A 22,838-nucleotide genomic window follows, 5' to 3' on the forward strand; every position below is an offset into this window, starting at 1 on the left:
AACTATGAAAAAAAAAATATGGTACATGCTTTGCATAGGCGCATAAATAAAATTGCGACCAAATTATGTACTTTTGCGAACATTTTTGTATGTACCCGGGATGGGTACAATATTTAATTGGTATTTTTTTGCGGTCCGAGTTGCGGGCGGGTTAGTTGAAAACTTCGGCCGGGTGCAGGTTATTAATACATTGACCCGTGCATCACTGGTGCGAGTGGAAAGATTCGCGCTCGCGCATTATTTTAATGTGCTTTCGCGTTACAATATTGCACTCTCTTTGCTGCTTCAGAACCGCGTACACATAACTTACTGTATATGCACTGCAGATGCGAACAGTGACCCTTGGGCAATAAATATATTGGGCAAAACATATAACACCTGAGGCACCGCTACAGAGATAAAGCCCTCATTGGTTTTCTTTTGGAAATATGTGTACAATTTATACTGAATGCATTTATGACTGTAAAGCATGTCTGTGTGTGTCGAAATTGAAATCGCAAAATTGATCAAAATTTTTGTCCATATCACACAGCCCTAGTGTACTTACTTTAGGCCTTAAACTGAAAATGGTAGTGAATAGCTGTGATGTGAAGTGCAGCTTTTGTTTTCATTGAGTTCATATCATTGTTCACCGCCGGCTCCCTAATGCTTACTCTCTCTCTCTGGTGGTATCAGTTGTTCTGCTGTTTCACTGTTGCATTCTCATGTGAGGCTTGAAGCGATTAGGAGTGTGTGTTATTTGCCTCCTAGAGCGAGCTGACTGCTTTCACACAAACTGCTCTTCAGAGAAGAAATGAAATGACAAATGTGTGGTTTCTCAGTCAGAGCGTTCTCTGCAAGTTTCTTGTGAGTTACGGCTGTTTGATTTGGGAGCGTTTGCTGAAGGATCTTCTGTTTGTTGATTGGAATTTCAGAGGAGGCGCTCGCTCGCTCCCAGCACTCCAGTGACCTGCTACAGTTCGCTCACATATGGCTGTAAAAGGGCAGACTCAGAGAGAGAGAGAGAGAGAGAACTGCCATCTGGTAGTCCTTAAAACCTCTGGAATGCTTTTGCTTTAGTAACACAACTAAACAAGCCATTCCTGCCAAGCCATGAAACCCCTCCCCAGCACACTTGCACTCCGTCACACTCGTTTCCTCCAGGACTGTGGAAAAATCAGAGAGTGTGAGTCGTCCTGCCACAGTGTAGTGGAGAATTAAACTGCAAAGATTTCTATAAAAAGGCATTTAATGCTGAAACTTTCACCGCCAGTTACTGGCAATGGTTTTTTGAATGTTTCACTCAGAATGCAAAATCTCTAGAATTGCATCATGTTGGTCTCGTCTTCTCAAGGGTTCTTTAGATCGCTGGTCTGCTTTAGACATCTTTAGACACTGATTAGGGCCCTCTGATTCTTGCAATGTGGAAAATGCTGACGAAATACAGTCACAACAATGGAATTTACAGTATAACACGCATGTTATGGAATTCAGCAAATTCTGAATATATAAATCAAACGTAGGGCTGATCTAATCAAATGAAGTCTGCATGTTCTGCATGTCTACAGTAATAATAATAATAGTGCATTTTTTAAATTGTATTTTCCATTTTTTATTTTCCATATATATATATATATATATATATATATATATATATATATATATATATATATATATATATATATATATATATATATATATATATATATATATATATATATAATTTTTTTTTTTTTTCTGTACAACGGAAAACCTGTTTTATTAGTGTTGTCAAAAGACCCAGTACTTCGGTACCAAGTCGGTACTTAATTTTTTTAAATGTGATGGCGGAAAACGAGGACGGAATCTCAAAATCCAGTCATGATAATAAAACGTATATTTTTATATGGACAGTCATGGAATTTGTCAAAGTAAGCATAAATTAATCAAATCAAATCTTCATATGGACCAGTATCTGTAAATGTTAAGCTGCAGAAGTTGTTTGAAATATGAATCCGTGTTCTGCGCGTCTCTGTGTGAATTAATGAATGGCAGAGACGTGCGGGTTTGTTTACTACATACTTGCATTAATTTGAGCATCTGAGCTTCAGAGTTCTCTCTCCATCAAGTGATCTGAACTTTTCAGTTCATCTCAATGGACGCACAGCGCACCTGTATTTGATGCTCTGTAAACTCTGTGTGAAGGAGCACGACTCACCGTCGCTTTACTGATAGCGCTGTTTCTCACACATGCAAAGAGAGAGAGAGAGAGAGAGAGAGTCTTACCACGCTGAATCGACACGCTATATGTAAACTATTCTTTGTTGTCTTCTCCTGTTAAAATAATGGAGTTCATTTAGAATTATTCATATTCATATTTTCGAACAAGCAGAAGACATACCAGTTTCTCCGGTAGTGGGCGGAGCTAATGCGCAAATGGCAATTTCATTGGCTAGCACTGAATAGTACCGTCCCTGTTTTGATTTCAGCAAATCAGTTTGACCGAACGCAGACAACGTGATTAATATTCATGAACCCAGCAGCTCATCAATTCATAGTGCATTGTATATACATTAGTATGATAGTAGAATTAGTAGTAGTATTATCTTTTAATAATAATTAATATGATCTATTACTATTTTTCTTACAGAAACCCTCAATGACCAAAAATATCTAGCATCACCACCAGTCTTAAGTTCAGTTAAAATTACAAATATGCATTCATTAAAAGTTAATTTTTACATAAGGCATTGTGCTAGAAATATTACTATTATTTAGTAAAATGTATGTGAGACTGCTACTACTGTTGAAAATATTTATAAAACTTTTTTTTTTAAAAGAAATAAATCACAATATTTCTTCCATGTTTTAATTTTAATAGCAAATCCCCTTTATTTACCAAAAATAAAATGTTTAAATTTCATAAATTAAAAGACAAATTAAATTTGGGTGAAACTTGTTTACTGTTTTTCATAATTATATAACTTGTAGAAAAACTTTAAACACAATTGTAAAGAAGTATAAAGAATGGCATTGGTTTTATTTTTAGTGCTAAAAAGTTTTTTTTTTAATTAGCATATTTTTGTGTTTTGCTTTGGTACCGAAATTGGTACCGAGAACCGTGGATTTTCACTGGTATCGGTACCGAATACTGAAATTTTGGTACCGTGACAACACTATGTTGTATAGAACTTTGTTTTAAAATAAAAGAAAGTTAAATTTAGAATTGCATTATATTTTAAAAGATTAAATTTGTTTTATCCCTTAATTTTGATTAGCACTGTAGTCATATAATGGTAATTTAATGGAATCCTGAATTAGAAAATAAACTTAAGTTGCATAAGCATTGGATGCTTTTTGATTGCTTACATTTAATTTAACCATTAAAAAGTAAAAAAAAAAATAATAATTGTCGCATAGACCTTTTCACCCTATTCGCAGAGTTTGAGGTCATCTTGAAAAATGTATTTTATCTAGAATTGTGTTTAAGAAAATGTCAGTACTGCTTGCACTTGCAGAACATTGTTATAATTTTGTAATTCATATTATGGGAATAATTAATACAATTCTATGTGGAACAAGTCCTGTAGCAGTGAAGCATGAGATCTTTAAAACCCTGATATGATGGGAGTCTAAAGAATCATGGCCACTATACGAGCAATTATTGCTGGATAAATCAGATGATAAAGCCAACTTGTTTTAAACCTTTATATTAGGTTATACATGACTAGTAATGTGCCTGTTTTCATCTAGACTAATCGAATGCTTCCATTTGTCTGTTTCTAAGTCTCCACTGCATGTGTTTCTGCTGTTGAAATGACCCTCAGAGTCTGGTACATCGTGTGTCTTGAGTGTGACGGTCCGACCTTTTAATTAGAACGAGTCGCTCTTCCACAGACATCCGGCATCCGGAGGAGCTCTCTGTGCTGCGCAAGCCCCGCGACCCCAAGAAGAAGAAGAAAAAGCTGGAGGAGGCGGAGGAGGAGGCGCTGGAGCTGGAAGGACCACTGCTCACTCCTGGATCAGGTACGTCTCAGACCGCCCAATATCAGTGCACTGATAGTTCTCTAAATATCTGTAAGGCCCATTTTTAAGTCAGTTTTTTTTTAAAAATACCTAGCCTACATGAGTCCGCATTATAACCATCATGGAACAGAAGTCATTGTTTTTCAATCCTAGTCCTGAGATTCAGCCACGCTGCACATTTTCTGTGTCTCCCTTATTTAACACACCAGACTCAGATCATCAACTCGTTTGGAGAGAGCTAAACTAAGTTTCTGTCTCTGAAAGCTGAAAAATGCTGCCTCTGCAGACAGGACACAGAGGTAGGAAGGCAACAAGGCATTTCTGAATCCAGTGCTCATCTCACATTCAGTCTACTGAGATGGCTTCGTCTGATTAGGTTAGGAAAGCAGGATATGATGTATTCTTCACTGTCTGTCATATCCCACAATCCTGTGCATGCAGTTCTGTTAAATTTGAGTTAAGTTATAAAATAGCATCCGCCCGGTTGGTGGGCAAATTTTGTTTGGTCGCTTTTTATGTAATTTCTCCTTATAAATTAGAATTATAGTAATTCAATATTTTTGTTATCTCAAAAGCTGTAGATCGTTGGACCGTCATTCTGCCTCAAAAGGTGTGGCAACAAGTCCGAAGCATAAACTGAATAAATGATAAAGGGCACTAGGGCATATAGGGCACTAAAGATATGCCAATGTGAAATGTCCAGTGCCCAAGCAACTCAGTCCAGTTGAATTTAAAAGAGTTTGACAAACCTGAGGCATGGTTCATATCAGTCACAAATCATGCAGGTGGGGTTGCACACTGAGGTGCTTTGGATTTGAGGTTAGGTTGAATCTTAAACCCAAGTATGAGCAATAGATATCGACAGTTGACTTAAGCATCTCTGACTGTCGTGGCACATCGCATTGCTTGTTTGCGTGGAACTCATAAAGCTCTATAATGATGCGCCTGTGGTTGAAGAGCAGGAAAACAAAAGGCTTGTTATGTTGAAACAGTGCTGAAATGAGAAATGTGTGGGCTGAGAGCAGCGTATGATTTGCAGGCCTGCTGCGGAGCGTGAATGTTTCAGATACCGCACATATTTGGTCACGCTGCCATTTTGAAACCGAGCAGCTACATCACCAAGCGCCCCACACATCATGCACTACAATCCATTAATGATGCACAGAGGACAGACTCCATCTCCTGAGGTCGACATGAATAGGGTCTATTGTCCAAGATTCGTCCCTCATGCAGTCTCAACACACAGGCCAAAACGCTTGTGTCTGGGATCTGTTCTACACTTGTTCCTTCATTACTACCATTTGACCTCATGATGACCCTCATTTAAATAGTGCTGGACTCCCGATGTCTAGGGTCCATAAAGACGCTGGTTTTTACCGCACAAATGGTCCTTTAGGAAGGAGAAAATTGAATGGGAGCCACCATGAGCCGATTTGATCTCTTCTCAGAGGGATTTCAGTTAGAGTCGCTGTGATGGGGATCGCTCTGATAACTGTGTGCGCAGGACATGAGCTCCACCCATGAGTATCATTGTCCCTTTCCCTTCCTCTACAGATCTACAAACAACACCATCTTCTCTGGAAGTAGAGCTCTGTTCTCTCCTGTGGGCTTAATATGCACATTTATGCAGTTAGCAGATGCTATTTGAAGAGGAACTAAAGCAATTTGTCAAAGAGACTTCAATATTTAGAATATTATAAGTCTCTTAATGTTTAGAATATATGAAATCCTTGTTTATTAGACAACTACTCTAGAGAGGAAAATAAATACAGGTTAATTGATTTCCTTATTTACTTGTGTGAGGTAAGCTAAAAGTACAAATGCCATGTTCTTTAGGTGCACTAATAATGTTACGATCAGCTATTAATCTAATATAATATGTAATTATTACATATACATATTAATTACTGTCCAGCAATTAAAAAACAGTGATGTTGAGTCAACAGATTTTGATCTGTTGAGTTAATATTAAATTGATAACTTGAGGTTTAATAACAGAAATGTGGTATTTTTTGTGTCTCAAATTTTAAATAGAAAATTAAAGCTGCTCATAGAAAACCTTTGATTTTAAGGTGGGTGAACAATATTTTCCAATACTTTCTATAGGTAAAAATGTATGTGTTCATTTTGAAGCATTAATTGACTAATTGCACATTTATTAATAAACCATTTAAATCATTATTATGAGCCTATAACCTAATAAGAATAAAGCTTGTACCGTGAAGCACACTGCAAAAGTAATAATTATGAATGTGTCAGGGAAAAACCGTAAGGAGATAGCATTAACATTTTAATAATTTGATAAACTAGTGCTTTCTTTTTAATGTCTTTAAGGCAAAGATATACACAGAGTTTTGCACTCAAATTCACACAGAAAGCAAATAATATTTTACAAAAGCGCAATTCGTTTTATTGGGAGTACACACAAATAAACGTAGAGTCTTTACAGATTTGAAAGATGTATCACTCTTATCCTTATGACCACAAATGACCAGTATTTTAGCTACACGCTCCACACAGACACAATAGCGCACATTTCTTTAGATCAACATTAGATTGAGCAGCTATGTCAAGTTATTAATACTTAAATATTTCAGATGATAATCCGTATTTGAGGTCGATGAATGATAGGCGAGCGTTTGGAAGTCCAGCCTGATATAATTTATTACTGTAGTCTAACTGTTAGCGATCTGTTAGTCACAGACTGAGTGAATCCGCCTGTTTTAATTTTTTATAACTAATACAAATTTTGGTCTACTATTAGGGGGCAACCCTAGTGAAAAGTGAACGAGTTTAATGAACAGGCAAAATGTGATTCTTCTTCTTAAGGATGTGTATGAACATCTTGGGTCTGTCTACCCTCTGCCTGAACTTTTTATTCATTTATTTATTTGAGATATTAGTTCTTTTCTTTTTGAAACTTTGGTTTACTTGTGATGTCTTGTCTCATTTTGCATGGTAACGCTTTCCTTTTCCTCCAAGCTGTTAATCTCTTTAATCTATCCTTTCATTCCCCCTCTTTCTCTCTCTTTTTTTCTTTTCTCCATTTCCTTCCATTTCTCAAGCCTCTGAGATACTATACATTGGACCGGTAAAAGGTAAGGCTCACTGTTTTCTGTCTTCCTGCATTGCTTCCTTCACCTCCTCTCACGCAGCTTGAGCAGTCACCTGACCACGGCTGACCCTGAGAAAGCCCTGCCTCTGGTCACCTGACTCTCTGCTTCAGTGAGGAGGGTCATGGGATGAGCTTTGCCCAAACACTGCATTCCCTTACACTCCCTTATCGGTTCTCAGTTTTGCTTGTTTCAATGGTATCGCTTTGTCCTAAAATCTAAATAAAATTAGGGATAAAAGACTGAAGGATCATGTCAAGGAGCTACCCAGCAAATGCTGCTTGGAATTATTATAATTTTTTTTTAACGCAGCCAATACTGACATTGATTATTCAAGCTTTTATCTGAAGTTGACCATGACTGGTTATAAACACAAGCAGGCATATTATGATGCACTTGATGGACAGCATGTATGTGCACTGAACAGCTGTAAGTTTACGAAGGTTCAGGGTTCTGTATGGAATACATGTAACATACGAAGAACCTTGAGCTTTGATCAAGAGCATGCTGCAGAAGTTTGGCTGCAGTTGGAAGGAAGGAAATACCAGTTCTCGCGAGGCAGCAAAACAATAGTGGTCCAAATAAAGTCAAATACACAGGGATTGGAAATAATAATACAGGAAAGGGCTATAACAAATTAATCATGCAAATAAATGCAAAGAAAGAATGCTCAGTATGGAAATCAGATATTGATGCACACCTAAGACTAAGATTAATGTCCCTGCAACTCGTTTCATTTACAGCTGCTGAATCTCCAACACCACAGAAAACAAATTATACTTTATCTGAGTCGTGGTTTTTGAATCGTAAATTCATTTAACAAATTGTATTTCCATTAAAATAAATGCAAAGTGTATGTTTTGTCCTGCAGTCTGCACACAGAAGCCAGCATACAGTGTGACCAGTGTAGTCCGATCCACAAGCATATGACTATATTTGCATTTATTCTTTTAATGAATTGCTCCAAGAATCTGTCAAATTTAGCGCTCTTTATACATTCAACTAAAGCCAGCAGATATAAGGAGTGTCTAGACTTCTTTTAGAACTTGGTTTAGTTTTTTTTTTTCTCAATTTAAGGTCTCTGACTTTTTAACTTTTCCAGTCAGGATGGTTTTAGGAATGGACTGTAACTAGTGTTTCCAACCCAGAACTGCCGTTTGTATGGTGGAATGAGTGAGATGTGTGGGCACCAGCCCAGAAACCACCAGAGGAACCATGTTGGTGGAAAAAAGTGGCATTGATGCTTTACTGAATCGTTCAGAGCATTTACTGAATCACCATCTGACTCGCTCTCGAAATGAAGCCAGGCTTAAGAAGCAACAGTCACAGTTTCAGTACAACAGACTTTAAATGGATAGTTTCTGTTCCTCATCTGAAAGTCCATTCTATCAATGCTTGAAAAATGAAATGACCAAAAATAAATAAATACACTGTTAAAGTAATCCATGTAAATCAAATGGTTTAATCCAAGTCTTCTGAGGACATACAGATTTCTTTGCTTGATGAACAGATTTAATGTCAGAATGTAAATACGATGCTCCACGAGGTTCATTCTCATGAGTCATGCAAGCACATATAGACTTCTGCAAGAGCCATTGAGGGTCATTCTCGTATGCCAAGCTAATATGTGCGCTCGCTAATGAGAGAGGGATATATGTACTGTACGGTTTTTAACAGCATACCAAATGTCCAGCTGAAGAAACATCATTCCAGAAGACTTTCAGTGGACCGAGAAACTCTTTTAGCCCATAAAACAATTATAAACCTTTATACAACGCATGCCACACTGTAAGTCTATCCCTCACAGTCTCGTTTTCAGTCAAATTCATTTTGGTGAATTATACTGATGCATTCATTGATCAGTGTTTGTATATGAATTCAAGCCTAAATTAGATCTGTTTATCATATTAAGCCATTGTGTCTCTTCAGAAGACGTGGATTAAACCACTCTCTTCATATGGTTTCCTTTTAGATCAAAGTTTTGCCTGCATGGACTTTTAACGGAGGAACAGAAGTCTCTCAGGTTTCATCTTCATTTGTGTTTCAAAGATGAGCAAAATCTTATGGGTTTGGAACGACAAAGTTGAGGATAAGACACAATGATCATTTTTGAGTAAACTAACCTTTTAATATTAAAAGCTATTAAAGTTCATAAAAAAGCAGCACTAAAAACAGTCTAAATAGAGTCTGCAAGTTTGAGCCAAAATAATTAGAGGAAATTCTGAATTAATATAAGAGGCCTTGCAGCACGGTTGTTATCTAATATATTAGTAAAACAGTTTGGCATTTGGTTCATGGTTTTATACGTGCCCTCAAGCATGAGTCTGAGCTGAAGCTTCAGTGTGGTGTGTGTTTGTGCATCAGGATTAATCTGAACAAACATCCAAACCACCTTCCTCTGCGTTTCTGAGAAGGGCTCGATCCTCCCTCTGGAGTGTTTTCTCATGACCTCTGCCACCTCACGAGCACTTCCTGTCCCTCTGCATGACTGTGGCCTCTCACTGACACATACGCGCTTCTGCTTCTGTGTTTGGCTTGAGTGGTTAGAGAAGAATGTGTAGTGTAACTCTGATTTGTCTAAATTTATGACCGTAGATAAACACGTCTATTCAGTTGACAGATGATGATTGTGTCTTCACATTAAATTGCATCTTTGCACCGCTAGCAGAAGTTTATTTTTGCATTGCATTGTTGCTCACACAGTCTTAAGACATTTTGTGGCCTGTCAGAGGTTTAAAATGATTCATTTTCATGTATCTTATATATTGAATTTGCTTATTTTCTTTCAAAAATTGTTCAGATTTATTTTCTAAATCCAATGCAGTATTTTATTTTATTTCTAAAGATGTTTGATGCTGATGGCTTATATGATAATGTTTTCACTCAGAAGTTTCTAATAAGTTTCACAATTAATTACAAAGAAAATAAGACCTTGTACGACGTAAACATTAAAGTAAGAAAACTAAAATAGTATTTTCTTGTACAACATACTCCAATAATCTAATATATATATATATATGACATTTATATAGTTAGTTACTAAAGGTCCATTAAGTGTCTCCTTCTGTTGTGATTATATTCACAACATCGAACAGCCTCTCTTAACTTTTATAAATGTTTGCTACATAATAAGTGTATATAAAGCACACTTAGACTCATTAAAGTTTCCTTTAATTGATCTAGTTCATTAGGTGTCATGTTTCACTAGCTCTAGTCGTCAGATGAAGGTTATAGTTGGTCTCTGTGTGTGTTGTGTCATCACATACTGGAGAACAGCTGACACTGTAACTGTACAGTATTAATTAACATCTAGGTGTCTCCATTTAATAATAACCAGCAGGACCTGTGCAGTTTGAGGCCCTCATGCGGATTGGTAAAAGTGCTGCAGTTGACTGAAGTGTTTAAAGAATGGTGCTGCACTAATGGACTGAATGTGTTAATGGTGTGTTATGATAACAGCTGTAACGGTGCTGACGCTCGGAGTTCATCGAGATGTCAGACTCCTCGCAGACGCCTCATGCTGATGGATGTGCACTCACAAACTGTGTTTTCTGCATGCTGCCTTCATCAGAACTGTGCAGTCATGGGAATGAGTGTTTGTGTGTGAACTGGATTTACTACAGTATCTGGCTGGAGTGGGCGGGATGACAAAACCCTGCCCGCATCTGAACTAGTTATTTATGCAGAACATTTAACCAAAATATAAATGTAAAAAAAAAAAAAAAAAAAAAAAAAGATCTTTAAATTTTAATCTTAATTGAATCTTAAATTCTTTACCTTTTTATTTAAAATGTAATTGAATCAAACCAGAAAACAAGAGTATTCACAACAAATGATGTCAGAGTAGAAACATAATAGTGGACCGGAGTTAAATAAACTGCATAACTATTTTTTTAATAAATTGATTGAATTATTATTATAATTTTTATTTTATGGACTGTGCACTACACACCGCAGTCTGTAAAAGGGGTCCATTTATATTTTATTTTTTAATTTTTTTATAATATGCATTGGAGTAAATTGCATAAAGCATGAAAATTTGACACATTTCTCTCTTCTGACCAATATTATCTTGATATGGTTTCCCTCTTATGTAAACTTTTATTTCTATTGGAGCAAATATGAAAAAGATCCAAAGCTATTAAAATTTTTTCTGTATCAGTGTTATTTGTGTAATATTATAATCTATTTTTAATCTTTGTATTATTTTTGTAGTTTAACGGAACAAAACCAAAAAATGATGATTAACCCAAGTCAAAAAATCTACATGGCAAGCAGCTGTAAATATGTAAGACAGTATTTTTTTTATAAATGCGCCAAATTGCTCTTTTGCATGAAAGGCACAAATAACCTACAGTTACACCCTGGTTACAAAACCTAAATCACTCTCCACTGGACTACACATTAAAATAACCGTTGTTCTGCCCAGTCCTCCATCAGCCTTGTCGTGTGAATGTGTTTGACGGCTGTTTTGGGCGGTTACTGATGGGTGACTCTCGTTTCAGGAAGCATCTATTCTAGTCCTGGACTTTACAGCAAGACCATGACCCCTACCTATGACTCTCGGGACGGCAGCCCTCTGTCCCCCACCTCAGCGTGGTTCGGAGACAGTCCTCTGTCAGAAGGCAATCCCAGCATCCTCGCTGTCAGCCAGCCCATCACCTCACCTGACATCCTGCTCAAGATGTACAAACCACAGTCCCTCCTGGACAAGGCCAAGATCAACCAGGGGTAAGCTGGGACAGGTCTCTGTGTGAAGACTCTGTGATCCAGGAGCTTGTGCTCAGTTTCCTCTGAATGTGTTTGTGAAGGTGGCTGGACTCCTCCAGATCTCTGATGGAGCAGGATGTGAAGGAGAACGAGGTTCTTCTGCTCCGGTTCAAGTATCACAGCTTCTTTGACCTCAACCCAAAGGTCAGTGTGTTTTGCACTTTTTCATGTATAATCATATGCACACGATGCTGAATAGGGCAGTCCAGAACTACACACAAGCTCTTAAAGGGGTCATGAACATGACTTCAGTGCAGTGCTTTGATGCTTTAAATATAATGCTGTAATCAACACTTTTCCTCATTAGTTCATCCTGGCATAATAAAAGTCTTCAAGAGAGTTCCACATCTAATGCTCATTTCATATGCAAAGATATCAGCCAATCATAGCAGTGGGAAGTCTCACAGTGGACACGCCCCTTTCAACAGTGTTCAGATCAGAAGCTAAAAATGTGGGTTGAAAATGACAATTTGTTTCTACATTGACCATTTTGATTCAAATACCATACTAAGATTATAAGTGCTCCTCAGGAAACAGAAAATATTGCATTTCATGAGCTCTTTAAGGTTGTATATGAGTAAGTTATTTACAGTGTGCATTATGCTCACCTGTAGGGATGTACGCACTTGTGTTGTGAGGACGGTGTGATGGAAGTGGTGTTGTGGTGTCATGTTTTAACCCTCTCCTGACCCCTGCAGTATGATGCCATCAGGGTGAACCAGCTGTATGAGCAGGCCAAGTGGGCCATCCTGCTGGAGGAGATCGAATGCACCGAGGAGGAGATGATGATGTTCGCCGCCCTGCAGGTACCTGCACGTCCCAGCCACGGCTGCATTTAAGCTCGGTTTGTTAGGACTGCTGTGTAAGCTCACTGTCTGACAGTGTGCAGTCTTCACTCGGGTCCTCTGGCCCTGATAATGAATTGGTTGGGCTCTGTGCCTGACTGTGTAGCATCTGCAGCGTGCAAACCTTTGGCCAGTGATGACCCTGCTATTTCAGACCCTCATAAATGTTGAGTGCTAACACCTCAGGACGCCTCACTGTCTTCACATCATGTAAATATAGAGCGGGCGTCTGTCCGAGGGAGGAGGGACATGGGAGACCACCCAGAGTCTCAGTGTCCAGCAGGGATTGTGGAGGTGTATCAGTGGAGTCGACTCTCTCTGTTTACGTACAGTGAGTTTAAATTAGTCCGGTCTGTCCCTCCCCATCCGTCCACACCACGTTCAGTCGGAGGATATGAGTCTGTCTCTGAACGTGTCTCTGGGTAGAAGAGCTCAGCGCTGTCAAACATCAGCAGCTCTAAGTTTAGCCAGCATTATACTGAGGCTGTTAACCGCTGAGAGAAATCTGTGTGTCATTCACCTACTAACTACTCCTATCTGAGCAGAGAGATGGTGACATGAAATACCCTTCAGCCTCTATTTTGAAAGCAGATCTGTCATCAGCGTACAGTGAAATCTGCTTCTGTAGTCCAACTGTCTGCTGTAGCACCATGGGGATCGATTGACAGCTCATTGTAATTAGGAGAATGAAGTCACATGCTTCAAACTAATACATGAGTACTGTTATATAAAAAAATATATATTATTTTAAATTGAAAACTCATTGGGGAAAAAAACTACTAGTGTATCAATGATACTAAAATAACACTGATACAGAAAATTATAAATAAATTGTAAAAGTAACTTAAAAGTTAACTTAAATTAAAATGAAGACTATATATATATATATATATATATTTTTTTTTTTTTTTTTTTTTTTTATTGAAAACCCATTGAAGAATGAAGAAGAATATTAAAATAACACTTTTACAGAAAATTATAAAATAATAAACAAATGTAAATGTTGTCTGGTCATTCCTGGAGGTCAAAGTAAATATTACATTAGCTTTTTTTTATTTGTAATTTATTTTGTAAGTATTTTTGCAGCATGTATGAATACAGTTTAAAATGAATTGAATTATGAATTACAGTTTTCATTCCATGAAAACAAATATAAAACAGTTACATTTCACCATTGCATAAAGGTTTCAAATCTAAAAAACACATTTAAAATGACGAATTCAGTTTTATTTAATTGTGAAAATCACCCAGTAATAGTGTAGCTTGCGAAATGTGGGACAGGAGTGAATATTTTTCCTGTTGGGAGGTCGAAGTAAATATTTAATTTATTTTATTTTAATTTATTTTGTAAGAGTTTGATGATGTGCAGCTCTGGAACAGAGGAAGTGTGTGAATAGATTTTATCTAATTCATGAAAATGCTAAAAAAAAAAAAATTCACATGCATGCATTTTAAAAATACTTTTTAACTTTTACGTTGACAATTTGTTTCATTTTTTGGTTAAATTAGATGTGGTAGAGGGTTAAATATCAAAGAATTTACAATATTAATATAATGAATTAATAAATGGTAATGGTGTGTTTTTTTTTTGTGTGTGTTTTTTTTTTAATTGCTTTTTTTTTTTGCAGTACCACATCAACAAGCTGTCCATCATGTCTTCAGACAATCACTTGAACAACAGTGAGAAGGAGATCGATGAGGTTGATGCGGCTCTGTCGGATCTGGAGATCACTCTGGAGGGAGGAAAGACGTCCAACACGCTGGTACTGCAACACATGCAATAATGATCCTTCATTCAGTTCATCACAAATACTTCATCTAAACGCTCCAACCTCCTTAACTATGGCGTTATATGTGTGCCTCAATCCTGAGCAAGGAACTGTAAGTTTTGAGCACAGACAACTATATTTTGCAAGCACATTACATTATATTTTGAACAGAAATTAACAATCGCAAAAAAAAAAATTGTTTTCTCATAACTTACAGTTCCTCGCTCAGGATTGAGGCACACATATAACACCACAGTTAACCAGCAACGATATACATCACATTAAACGTTAATTATGAGGAACGACTGTAGACATTAGAAATATTATTCACGTTGCTTTTCATTCCATAACAAAATCACCAAGTATTACTTCAAACTAAGTCATTCAAACAAAGGAATAATTTTCAAAAATGACTGGTTTGATCGTGTAAGTGATTCATATCCTCTGGAGTTTGAGTGCACAGCATTAGACTGCAGACAGAGTTTAATCATAAGAAGCATGCTGAATATTTCTCTTACTGTGACTTGTGCGGCGTGCAGCAGTGATGCAGACTGTGACTGTACAGATTTTGACATTATTACTCCAACAGCTTTATTTGTAACTTTATTAATACACTTTGTGTTCTCAGGGTGACATCACATCAATTCCTGAACTGGCTGACTATGTCAAAGTCTTCAAGTGAGTTGAAGGATTGCTGAGGTTTATTGTTTTTGGGTCTCATAAGCTTTAATTATTGCAAGGCAAATAATAATAAAAAAGTTAAAAAAAATTTAAAGTGTAAATGTTGTCATTTCCTCTACACTAGTGGCAGCAAAACAAGCTAAATGTGTCTGCTTATTAATAATGCTTATCATAATGTGCTTATATTTTGCTATATTGAAAGAGCGTGAGTCACAGACCTGATTTATCAGAGGAATTTCCCTTTGACCTCTTGCTCATACCTCAGACCAAAGAAACTGACTCTGAAAGGATACAAGCAGTACTGGTGCACGTTCAAGGACATCACCGTCTCCTGCTACAAGAGCCGTGAGGAGGCCCAGGGCACGCCGGCGCACCAGATGAACCTGAGAGGTGACCGCTCGCCACACACACTCACACAAACACTGTGTGTTTACCACAGCTCATCTGCTGTCTCTCTGCAGGCTGTGAAGTCACACCAGATGTCAACATCTCCGCTCAGAAATTCAACATCAAGCTGCTAATTCCTGTAGCAGATGGTATGAATGAGATCTGGCTGCGCTGTGATACTGTGAGTGAGACACGTCTATCGATAGCCACACATTAATGTGCAATAAATCAACTCGCGTCTTCATTTGTCTTTACAAAGAACTGGAGCGTGTTACTTGAGACTTCAAAAGTAATTCAGGGTTAACTCAAACTGAAACTATAAAAAACAGCATCTCAGTGGTAGTAAACGAACCGTGGCACTCTGTCCCGGTCCTTCAGGAGAGGCAGTACGCTCAGTGGATGGCTGCTTGCCGTTTGGCCTCCAAAGGGAAGACGATGGCAGACAGTTCCTACAACTTGGAGGTCCAGAACATTCTGTCCTTCCTGAAGATGCAGCACATGAATCCTGATCCTCAGATCATAGAGCCCATCACCACCGACATCAACCCTGAGTGTCTGGTGTCTCCACGATACCTGAAGAAGTACAAGAACAAGCAGGTAAGAGAGAATACAGACCAACACTGAAGACAGACAGGGAGGCAGGTCCAGAGACTTGTATACTAATACATAACAATATGTTTTCATTTATTTGTTTACTAATGCATGCAAGTGAAGCAAAGTCATTGTTGAAAGATGTTGACATTTTTGCTGCTCATTTTTACATCAGGCTCTTAATGCGAAGTCACAAAGCTGAGCTACTTTGGTCTTTAGCTTCATTGACAAAAAAAGTGCATTCGAATGATTATAATAATGATTTTAAAGGTATATATGCTTAGCAATGGAATAATTAGTTTTCTGTATTTATATGCATTTTTGTGTTTTCTGACATTATGAACCACATGAATGTGTGTAAATCAGTGAAAAGAAATGAAGGTTTCAGATCTAAAATGTATGCATGGATTGCTTGTGCAGAACACCCCTTGTGTCCAGTTGTTGTTGTAGTTGATTGGAAAGGGAGAGTAAAGTGAAAGTATGTAGGGAGGGCTGTGTGTGGGAGTGGACAGACGGCTCCTGTGCTGCTGGTGTCGTCTTACAGTGACCCTGGACTCAGTCCAGCTCTGGGATGCTGGGGGATGGTGGGCTTCCTGTCCTCACACTCACTCGCCCCCCCCAGGAGGAGAGGGCTCTTCAGAACAGGCGGGAAAAACTACAGGAAACAAGCCATGCCTGGGAGTGTGGAGAAGAAGACAGCAGCTTGTTGTGAGAGTCATCAGAGTCTGCAGGATTTCTGAGTGCTTCTTATACATGCATCAGAGGCTTCCTCTGGGATCTTATTCCTGGAGGACGTGGGTCAGAAAGCACTGAACTTTGGGAAACCAGGATAGATGACTTTCTCACTTCCAGACTCCGCACGATCAGGAAAGCGGATGTTTTCATCCAAATGAGGGGATTTCAGAGGTCTCTGTCGTGTTCCTGGGTTTAAATGTGTGTGGTGCCACCTTGTGGAGTCAAGGCTGTAGAGTTTGAAGTGTGACCTAACATTTCAGGTTTATCAGAAACTACAGCTCAGCCATGAACTTTGAACCCATTTTATATGTTAAAAAACCTTCTGATTTGTGCTTAAAAATGATTTCTTTTACTTTTTTTTTTTTACTTTTTTTGTAGATAATCTGATCTAAAATGTTGTTGTTTTTTTAGATGTTGGTTTGAACAAACCTTGTCTGAAAGTTAATAATAATTTGAAAAGATTGAAGTTTGAAAGGTTTTACACTGAGAAGTTAAAGACAGACAGACCAATAAAAAGTACATCTGACCCCATTATAGTCCTCTACTGATAGCTGATGGGTATTATCATGATTTTGTTAGTATGCATTAGCATGTTTTTTAATATGTAACTGAGCAATGCATAGTTTTAAACATCGCTTACATGTTTAAGCACAAATTTTTGCATATTTCCAACATGTTTAGCACACTGCTGGTATGATTTATGTTGCTAGCATGTTTCTTTCTGTTTCCTTTTGTTGCCTGTTTAGCATGTACGAGTTAACATGTTGCTAGAATGTTTTAGAATATTTTAGCTTTACAATATTTTACAATAATAGCAAACAATGACTCTTTTTCTATAAGAGGCATCGTATGAAGCTTTTGACCCTCAGTGAAGGTGTGTGTGGAACTGTTCTGACACTGGAGCTCTGAAACTCAGATCGGTTAGAAAAGATGGAGTATACAGAGCTCCAACATCCTGGAGGTTTGTGCCAAGTTTGGCCCTCATAGCTTTCATTATTCTAGGAGGAGTTTGTCTCAGAAGAATAACAAGCTTAGTAGATCAGTGTGTTGGCATTGACAAGCCAACATAATAAACCGTGAGAATAACCGATCAGTGCAAAAACCACTTCCTCTGGATTGTCCTATTTTAATCACAAGGATGAATCTCCAGCTTGATCACCCCAGACTACAGTAGTCTTCTGCTTGGAGTCAGATCAACTCTGCTAGCAGACACGTTTCTACATCTGCTCAATCTGTCCAGTCAGTCCGGCTGGATCTAATGTGATCTCGGTGTAATGTGCTCCTCCGATCTCTCCTGTCCAGCTGATGCTCGTGGTCCTCCTCTGCTGTAAACTCACACACGCACCCTGCCCTTTTCTCTCGCTGTACATTAACGGTTGTTTTGACTCTGTTATTCTGCTTGTTTGCTGCTTTATTCATTGATTTGCTTTTCCCTTGTTTCCTCTGCGTGTTCCTCTTCCTGTTTCCACCCTCCTCAGCCAGGCTTTGTCAGGGACTTGGTAAGTCACTCTTTGACAGCTGGTGAATGTCCATGACTCACTAACACTGGTGCTGTCTTACTCCAGAGATCCTCCCATTAACCTCTTCACCATTTATAGCTGTAGCTCACCCCAAAGCTCAAGTTTCATGTGTTGAGTCACTGGTGTCTCCTCCAGTCTAAGCATGATTATATCCTAAAATATATTATCATCATGCACAATCATTGTATTGTTATATTATTTTACATGCACAATATAGTTTTCCACAGAGCCCTAAATAGACATGGTGATGGTAGAAAAACAAAGATGCATTTTTCGTTCTCTCAAAACTTTTGCACTCCCCAGATAAATGTAGTGTTTGTTTGCAAAACGTTTGTGGTAGAAAAATGAGGTGCGAGGAAAAGTACTTGAATGTAGTAGTTCTGCAAGAGATCGTGAAGTTTTTTGGCTGAATGCGATACATTTGCGAGAGAATGTAAAGTTTCATAGGAGGAAGCAGAAGCACTGAAAGATCGACTTTCCTCCCTTTTCTTCCATCACCATGTGCTCTCTGGGTCTCTGTAGTTGCCACTATAATCAACACATTTGTCTCATAGTATATCTAAAATCTGATGGAGATATGTATTTGAAAAGGGCTTCTGTTTCAGAGAGTCTGTAGCTCAGATTGAAGCTTTCATGAGGCACAAAGCTGATCTGGAGACCCCTGTGACGTCACTCCTTCCTCCTGATGGGAAAATGTTTCTGTTCTGGGGATATAGGGACTAAACGACAGTAGTTGTGTTATGCCGCATGTCATAACGGATCATAAGCGATGCTTGAACAACAGGAGCATCTCGTGTGTTCACTGTAACATGTGGTGATTGACGTGTCTGGTGTTTCATTCTTCTCTGGGGTTGTTTTCTGAGGACCTTCTGCTGAAGATATGATGGCTTCTAGCACTTGTGTGTTAATGTTCACTCATGCATCTCTCAGATCTCCGGCCGTATTCTGGAAGCCCATCAGAACGTGGCACAGATGAGCCTCATCGAGGCCAAGATGCGCTTCATACAGGCCTGGCAGTCCTTGCCCGAGTTTGGAGTCACCCATTTTCTTGCCAAGTGAGTGTCGCCTAAACCTGACGTTTCTGTCTCTCAGATATCTCGATTACCTGTTTGCCAATAAAAAATCTCCTTTTAAAGTTCACAGTTCATTCTAGTTTCAACATAATTTATTCACCTTCATGTTGTTCGAAACCCATATAATTAACTTTCTTCTGCAGAAATGATTGACTGATGCTTTCAGTGTAATTTTAACCCCCAACTGATCTGTAAATCACTGAAACCATTGAGTCAGTAAGTTGGATTCAAGGACCAGATCAAGCAATTCTTAGGAAAGATTTGGCTCAAGAAATCAATTGTTCACAAATTGGACAGCGCTACTTCTTGCATGAATTCTCATGTACATGCCAAGTAGAGTTTCAGTGCATAACAACATAGTCTTTTAGCCTTGCACAAATAGGTGACATAGCTTTGGAAGGCTTATAAAGAATTTAAGTGCACAAATCGAGTGGGCTACATTATTTACATGGGCTATGTAATTTGTGGTTTTGTGTTATGAGTATGTAATGACATGAGGGTGAGTAAATGACACAATCTACATTTACTCATGTTTTCTCCTATATCTTTCATTTCTTCTCATTGTCTCCTCACAAAATCTGTTTGGATAAACAGCAAGCATGTAATTGTTAAATTGCTTCACATTAGGTTCCAGGGTGGTAAGAAAGACGAGCTGATTGGCATCACCTACAACAGACTGATCCGTATGGACGCCGGCACAGGAGACGCCATCAAGACCTGGCGCTTCAGCAACATGAAGCAGTGGAACGTCAACTGGGAGATAAAGATGGTGAGACTCTCGACTGGTCATGATGTTATGAATGAGGCTCTGTGTTAACAGTTTCATCAGGTAAATGGCCTTATAACATCATAGCCCTTTATCACAGAGGAACTGATTCCCAGAAGTTCTCATTTTTCAGTGTGCTTTATTCACCTAGTTGAATAAATGCCTGTTAAAATTAGCATCTGATTTCAAAATCCGGGCATTTTCAGACACAGGTGAAGAGATATTCTGATGATTACTGTACTCAATGTTTTAATCTAACGTAAGCTGATCTGAGAAAGCTGTGGCTCGTGAACATTAGAGCGGTGAATTACCATTAAAGTCATGATATGATCCATATCACAATACAGGACTGCACTCAATTTCTCCTTGGCAGAATTTGGTAAAACAGTTGTTTGTGTAACACTGCATACTATATAGAGCCATTGCTAACTAAAGGCAGAGCAGGCAGTTCACCTCTGCATTATGAAGGGCCTCCATAACTCTACCACAGAACAATAAAATAACTATTGAACACATCATCATATTTCTGCAGGTGCTGTTGACGTGAAATTTTCACCAGAAACAACCCAAATAATAGTTGGTTCAGACCTATCTTCACGAGTAATCTCATGACCAAAGTGTAACACAAGAAACATTTCCTGATGGGTAAAAGCAAAGAGCTTTCTCAAGACCTTCACAACCTTATTGTTGCAAAACATACTGCTGGCATTGGTTACAGAAGGATTTCTATTCTTCTGAATGTCCCAGTGAGCACTGTTGGGGGCATACCCCGGAAGTGGAAAGCAGTCACAAGTTTCGGAAAGTTTTTTTTCTAGTATGGGTCTGTGTGACGTTAGATCAGTGTTGTTTTTGGCAGCCCTTTTAGTTTTAGTCTTAGTCTTTTGGACGAAAATGCTTTTTAGTTTTAGTCACATTTTAGTCACTAATAAACTTCATAGTTTTTATTAAGTTTTAGTCGACGAAAACGCAAAAAGGTTTTAGTCAAGTTTTAGTCAATTTTCTGAAATTATGCATTGTGAACGTCAGACTTATAATCATTTTCGTTCCGTCTCGTCTCGTCAACAAAAACTCGAATCTGTGATCAATCATGATTTATTGCATATCAATATATTGCCAATATCACATTGAACATACAAATGAATGTAGAAACAACATAAAGGTGGTATATTTTAGTTATGTGTTTAATGGCATCTCTTTACTGAGTAGCCTATTATTACAAAGGCCAGGTTTTTTGATACTCTTTATATCAGGCAACGCCTGATGTGTTCCTCTGCAGCCAGATTAAACCTTGTAGCCTATTTATTATGCTCTATTTGTTATTTTTTAGAAACCTCACTTTTCCACTTTTCTATATAATTCACATATTTATGCCAAAATGAGGAATTAATTCAAAGTCATGCTGTCAACATGTTATACTGTTCAAGATTAATTAGTCTCAATGTTTAACATTGTTAAATGTATTTAAGGTAACTTCCGCACATTCATTCATCTATTTTAATACTGCTCTTATGAAAATTGACCACAGTGTAGCAGAACTGTGGTGATACAAATGGAAATCAGTCTATGAAAAAACATGGTTACTGCATATTTACTATAGTTACACCATGGTTAATTTTTGTAGGGGTGTTAATCTGTCAAATTTATTTAAAAATGTAAACGGGTATGAAATATATGATCAGTAAGAGGAAAAACATTGTTAATGAGAAGTCGAGCTTGACTGCACAATAGGAAAATTTCAGCAGTTGATATGAGATGTAGGGTTAAACCATAGACAGTAAAAGAAATGGACACAGCGACCCCATTGGAACCCAATTGAGACAAGTGAAGCCCATTTTTAGCGTTTTTTAGCACTTCCGTTTCTGACGCGCAGACTCAAACGAAGCTTGACGACGTCAGCAACCTGTCTGACAGATGTAAATCTTCTAGTAGCTGTGCGTGCAAACTGGCATCGTTAATCTTGCAGAGACGGCGAACTTGAGCGGGGAGTTCTTTGGCGTGAGTGATTTATACAATTATTTTGTATAGTATTTTAAAATGTAACGCCAGTACACCATATTAAGTTAATTGCCTGCGAGCTTCTCCTGTCTGTACGGTAATGCGACAGAGAGCCGAGTGGTTATGACGCAATCGTTAGCCTATTTTTTACAAAAACTGTTTATACGGGGCCATAATGTAACATAGAAGGTAATGGAGCCCTTTATACATTGTCATGTATCTTTAGAAATAAATAATGGACAAATGGAGTCTTTAAACGCCTCAGATGTAAAGTTATTCGCTGTCAAAGTGACGCCAAAATGAATGGGAGTCAATGGGAATGCTAACCCAAGTGAAGTTCTGCTAAAAGATGGCAGCACGCAGCCGACTTCAACTTCCGGTCGACTTCCTTGCCGCCTTTCAAAAGTGAGATTGAAGACATTATACAGTAAATGAAAAGGTGTCCTTTTATCAGGTTATTGCTGAAACTCTACAACATAAAACATACAGTATGTGAAGGAAACAGCAGATGAGCTGAATGAGACGCAGAGTCACGCTCTGCCAGCAGGTGGAGCTCATGAGCAGAAATGACAGTGTTTCCTTGGATACCGCTGTAAACAAAGCAGAGCT

At 38.2% G+C, this 22,838-nt stretch overlaps 1 protein-coding gene across 4 annotated transcripts in view; it reads left to right on the forward strand.

Moving 5' to 3' along the window:
* The window catches only part of fermt2 (FERM domain containing kindlin 2), a 40,767-nt gene that overhangs the window by 15,356 nt on the left and 2,573 nt on the right, over nt 1–22,838 (forward strand). Inside the window, exons 4-16 of one of the 4 annotated variants that reach the window (XM_026285261.1) lie at nt 3,856–3,984; nt 7,050–7,082; nt 11,603–11,828; nt 11,909–12,011; nt 12,566–12,673; nt 14,341–14,475; nt 15,110–15,159; nt 15,428–15,552; nt 15,624–15,730; nt 15,928–16,146; nt 18,354–18,374; nt 19,326–19,450; nt 20,096–20,237. In XM_026285261.1, the coding sequence (XP_026141046.1) occupies nt 3,856–3,984; nt 7,050–7,082; nt 11,603–11,828; nt 11,909–12,011; nt 12,566–12,673; nt 14,341–14,475; nt 15,110–15,159; nt 15,428–15,552; nt 15,624–15,730; nt 15,928–16,146; nt 18,354–18,374; nt 19,326–19,450; nt 20,096–20,237 (1,523 nt within the window). The remainder of the gene's footprint in view (nt 1–3,855; nt 3,985–7,049; nt 7,083–11,602; nt 11,829–11,908; nt 12,012–12,565; nt 12,674–14,340; nt 14,476–15,109; nt 15,160–15,427; nt 15,553–15,623; nt 15,731–15,927; nt 16,147–18,353; nt 18,375–19,325; nt 19,451–20,095; nt 20,238–22,838) is intronic. The other 3 variants (XM_026285262.1, XM_026285263.1, XM_026285264.1) reach the window with 3 other exon arrangements.

Source organism: Carassius auratus, chromosome 17 (assembly GCF_003368295.1).
Source record: "Carassius auratus strain Wakin chromosome 17, ASM336829v1, whole genome shotgun sequence".
In the NCBI taxonomy this organism is placed as follows: Eukaryota; Metazoa; Chordata; class Actinopteri; order Cypriniformes; family Cyprinidae; genus Carassius; species Carassius auratus.